Genomic DNA, 4,850 nt, shown 5'->3' on the forward strand with positions numbered 1-4,850 from the left:
TTTATGAATAGTTGAAGGACAGTATGAAAAAATCATTATACACAACACTCAGCCGAGTGCGCGTGGTGGTATTTGCCCATCAATGAAAAATGTAAACCTTCAGAAATTTCGATTGGTAAAAAATAGAGAACTACATGGGTATGAATAAACTTTAATGAGTATAATTAATATTAAAATAACAATATGCGCTGGGATTTGCGCGTCGTTTTAAATATTATATGCAAGAGAAGCAGGTAGGAAACTAGTTTAAAGTTTAATGTACGTATAAGTTCTAGCATACTTTTTAAGCACTATTAAAGGTAGACTAGGGAAAAAATAAAACCAAAAATGTAACAATAGTAAAGTACTTTATTAACATTTAACAGATCATTTCTCTATTACGTATAAAGATTCTAGAGTATTTACAATGTATTAATCGCCTTAAACAAATTTGTAACATGCCTTACAATTGTTATGAACACATTCACTTTATTTCAAGGCTTCTATAAAAGTTTATCGTTTACGCAGTTCTAAACTTAAAATGAATATAAAAATATTATGTAAAAAATCTAAAAACGTAATCAATCGCGTCCAATAGCGTGCGTGGCCTCCGGGCGGTCGATCCGCACGACGCTGTCGGCGAGCACGAAGTAGCCCTCGTAGTGCGCGGCGTCCGGCGTCGTGTCGTAGTGGTAGTGCCCGCCCTCGCCGTGCGCACTGTACCCGTGGAAGTGCTGCACGCGCAGGTCCAGGCCCTGCACAATGCACATTTTATATAACGTGTTTTGGATTGAGATTCATTTATGGGAATTTTGTGGGTTGGGCAATTTAAAATTTTACAGGCTTTTGGTGTTGTTTAAAATTTTTGTAGTTTATGTGTGAATTTTTTATCAATATTTTAAATAATAGATATTTTCTTTAATTATTCTCAATTTTAAATAATGTGTGAGAGAGAGTACTCTAACTTGATCAATTAATGCTTCAAAATATGTATAATAATTTAAATAAATTCTTATCATAGTTAGTCAAGAAGCTAATTTCTAGCGCTCTCACCATATCGCCGGTAACCAGCGTGCCCACGTGCATGATGGGCGCGTTCATCTCGAAGTAGTGCAGCCACGCGTCCACGTCGGAGTCGGTGCAGAGCGGACTGGCGGAGAAGTCCGGCATCACGTGGTGCTTCACCTTGCCCGCGCGCAGCACGAAAGCACCGCCCAGACCTAGGAGCAAATAGATTTATATTTTTTTAAATGTAGTAGTGGTTGTACAACCCCAATATATTGATAGATACAAATCGAATTGATATATTCATAGACAAAATATGTTTATCTGTATTATTTAATGCCTAAAGGACTTTGTTATATAAAATTCAGTTATCTTGTTAAAATATAACGTAGCAATCGAATATAGGCCGACTTACCGACAACTTTGTCTCCATAATGTTCTTTCAAAGTCTCTCTGATCGCTGTAATGAAGTTTGATGGACCAATACGTTTCTTAACTTCTACTTTTATGACCTGAAACCACACACACATAAAATTCATTTCAATGCGAAACTCCAATATATACCTACCATTATGTTATATTTTGTTTATTATTAATTGCTTTCAAATATTGTCCCCTTTTTACTTAAGTTGCTTTATTTAAGTATGACTTGTCCGAAAGTGCCAAAGTATCATATAAGATACCAACCTTGCCAGGTTTCCCCTCCGACAGCAAGTAGTTCCCGAGCAGCGCGGTTCTGGTCTCGTTATTCGGCAGCTGCTGCTGCAGGAAGCGGCCGCTACCCTTGGCCGCGCCCACCGGCGTGATCGACACGATGCGCGTGCCTTGTTCTACTGAGCCGTCGCGAACTGCCATGTTAATGATACCCTGGGAATATAGAAAATAATTAAATACATGTGTACAGAGTAGGTACACAATACTTTTGTTATAAAGATAATTGTTTTCTATGTAAAATTTGTATGCAAGTATGCAAATAGTTGAATTAGTATCAGATGTTCAAGAACCAAGATATTATTCTGCAAATCATAGGATCGATTTGTTAATATTTATACCTATGTCATGTATGTATATTACCTACATACCTACCTAATTGTGTATTGATGTTTTGGAACAATAAAGAATCTTCTCTTATGTTTAAAACAAATTTGTTTTATTTTAAATTTAAAAAGATTCCCGCATTGCTGTCAAATAATCAAATCATTAATAACCTCACAGTTAACCCCGATGTACGGCCAGGGTCCCGCACCCGCGCCGGCCAGCAGCGCGGGGTCGCGCGCGAGGTGCCGCAGCAGCGCCGCCAGGTCGTAGATCTTGTCGCGCTGCACCAGCGGCACCAGGTACGGGGGACCGCCCAGCTCGATGAGCTTCGCATTGCCTGACAACCCTGGGACACGAAAGTTTCATATTTTTGTCTCAAAAACTTTTGTATACTTTGAAAATACGATATTGTTTGCAATAAAATATTTTTGAGATATGTCTTTCTTTTATTTACATTCTCAGTAAATAATTATGTTTCAATATTACAACATACGTTCTTACATAATTAAATGTAGGACATTATCAAGATAAACCCCACCTTATGAACACGCCATAAGATATAATTTATAACATCGAAGAAACTATGAGATAAGAATCATCACATAATCTCAATAACAACAACGAAAGTGCTACTGTGTCATATCTATGTTTATTTAAGATACTACTGATTTATTCAAATACTAGCGGTCCGCCCCGGCTTCGCCCGTGGTACATATTTACGTTTTCTCTACATAAAAACCATCCTCGTACTTCAAGGAATATAATAGAAAAGAATTATCGAAATCGGTTCAGCCGTTCACACGTGATGCCATGACAACGCGAAACGGGTGCAGAGTGCAGACCCGCCGCCTTTTTATAGCTCCCGCCGCGAAACGCGTCGAACGCGGCAACTGATACACAAAAATAATCCTTATGGCTGCATGATTCTGTATTCACGCGCGATGACTTATAGCGTATTTCATGTATAACTTTGGTGTTTCTACACCGATTTACATGATTCTTTTACTATAACCTGCCCAGGAGTATGAAGAATAATTGTGCCAAATTTGGTTAAAATCCGTCGTGTAGTTTTTGTTTCTATAACGAATATACAGACAGACAGACAGACAGACAGACAGACAGACAAAAATTTTACTGATTGCATTTTTGGCATCAGTAGCGATCCCTTATCACCCCTTCATAGTTTTTTTTTAAATATATTTCATGTACAGAATTGGCCTCTCTACAGATTTATTATAAGTATAGATTGATAATACAAAGCCATAAAATTTCAGTATCAAGTTTTTTTATATCACATGATAATTTGATTCATTGTTTATAACTAAAATGGTTAACTATTTTCCTATTAGGTTGTAGGTATATGCTATTTTTATATTTTGTCATTCTTTATATGATTTTAAATAGGATATTACAAACCTGGAGTGGTCAGATCAAATGGTGCTTTTCTGAGGTCTGGACATTCTTCTGCAGAGACGCTGACCGACTCGAACGTGTTGCGGAGACCACGAGATAATACTGGAAGAAATATATGTATTTTATATTACTTTGCAAATAGAGTGATCAGACCAAATCTAAATAACAAGATTTAGATTTCTATGGATCAGACATTAGGATGAATACTTATTTTACATCTAGGTATATGTATTATAAGGCTCTTATTAATTCTGGTATAGATTGATGGTAATAATTATTAAAACTTATCCTTAACATTAATTTTGGTAAGAATAACTCAAAAACTACTGGACCGGTTTTGAAAACTCTTGATCCTGTAAAAGTTTTAAAGACAGGACAAGTGTTTAAAGAATGTATGCACATACACTAACAGGCTTAACTTATAAGTTAAAAGTATATAAAGAAAAAGGGATTATATTCATAGTACTGAAATAAATCTAACTAGTTAATGATTTCATAAAAAGCTCTTACACTACTAAATTACGAACTTACCTTCAGCCACTTCTTCCAACGGTGGTGTGTACAGGGATTTCTCCTGTATTGGCACTTTGGAGTAATCTATTGAAGTCATTCTATAATATGAGAAACAGGTTTATTATCAATGAAACTTAACATAAAATAAATTAACAAACTACTTGAATAAAAATATCGAGCAAAAAGTAGCCAATTTAAACATTTCATTAAGAGTTTTCAATGATATTTAGAACTCACTTCGAAACAATGTTTTCGTGCAAGGCCGCAGCGTTTACATTCACGAAGACAACATTTAGGAATGCTCCAAACGCTATTAAAGTGACCATCTTTCAAATGGGGACACTATAATAACTAATTTTTATACGGACAATCTATGGGTTAGTATTGATGACCCTTGAGTAATAAAACTCATACGTACGTTTTTGTTGATTTGATGTCAGCTGAGACCGAGGTCAGGGCCACTGACCACGTGATCGAAGCGACGTGTTCTTTCTATGGTGAACCCGCACCGACTGCCGCCGGCCGGCGATTTTACATAATATATTTAAAATTATAAACAGACGTTCGAACTGGTGCGACCGGACCACCGTACTCGTGCGGTGCGATCGACTCGCCACACGACCGCACCGCACCTAGGGTTGCCAGTATTTGATTTAAGGGTTAACAGCATCAAAAATACGAGTTTTAGTTATTTTTTACGGGAGATAATTAAAACAGCAATGTTAAATAGAGAAAATTTATTTTTGGCATTTATATTTGCTGTTGGAAGAAACAGCTTTTAATAGCTCTTCATTTTCTAAAGCGAATGTATAAAAATCTTTGCACGATAATTTAAAATTACAATTAATTTGCAGCTTCGCCTTTACAGTTTCAATATTCTATCGGTTTCGGCTATCCGTCCA

The 4,850-nt window shown here is 36.5% G+C and overlaps 1 protein-coding gene across 2 annotated transcripts; it reads right to left on the bottom strand.

Moving 5' to 3' along the window:
• Nucleotides 1-330: 330 nt before the first annotated feature.
• On the bottom strand, nucleotides 331-4,466 carry LOC149485533 (beta-keto L-gulonate decarboxylase-like). Of its 2 annotated transcripts, none has more exons than XM_089698784.1 (8): nucleotides 4,367-4,466; nucleotides 3,967-4,046; nucleotides 3,439-3,537; nucleotides 2,193-2,368; nucleotides 1,672-1,851; nucleotides 1,400-1,496; nucleotides 1,033-1,199; nucleotides 331-734 (listed from the first exon to the last, which is right to left on the bottom strand). In XM_089698784.1, exons 2-8 carry the CDS (start codon nucleotides 4,043-4,045, stop codon nucleotides 561-563), a joined length of 972 nt encoding a protein of 323 aa, XP_089554910.1. In that variant the 5' UTR covers nucleotide 4,046; nucleotides 4,367-4,466; the 3' UTR covers nucleotides 331-560. The 2 variants fall into 2 exon arrangements, with proteins under 2 accessions (XP_089554910.1, XP_089554908.1); XM_089698782.1 differs by lacking the exon at nucleotides 4,367-4,466 and adding an exon at nucleotides 4,186-4,297.
• Between the last annotated feature and the right edge of the window lie 384 nt (nucleotides 4,467-4,850).

Source organism: Colias philodice, chromosome 9 (assembly GCF_061535455.1).
Source record: "Colias philodice isolate Cphi_HAF_F1 chromosome 9, ilColPhil1 Martin Lab GWU primary, whole genome shotgun sequence".
In the NCBI taxonomy this organism is placed as follows: Eukaryota; Metazoa; Arthropoda; class Insecta; order Lepidoptera; family Pieridae; genus Colias; species Colias philodice.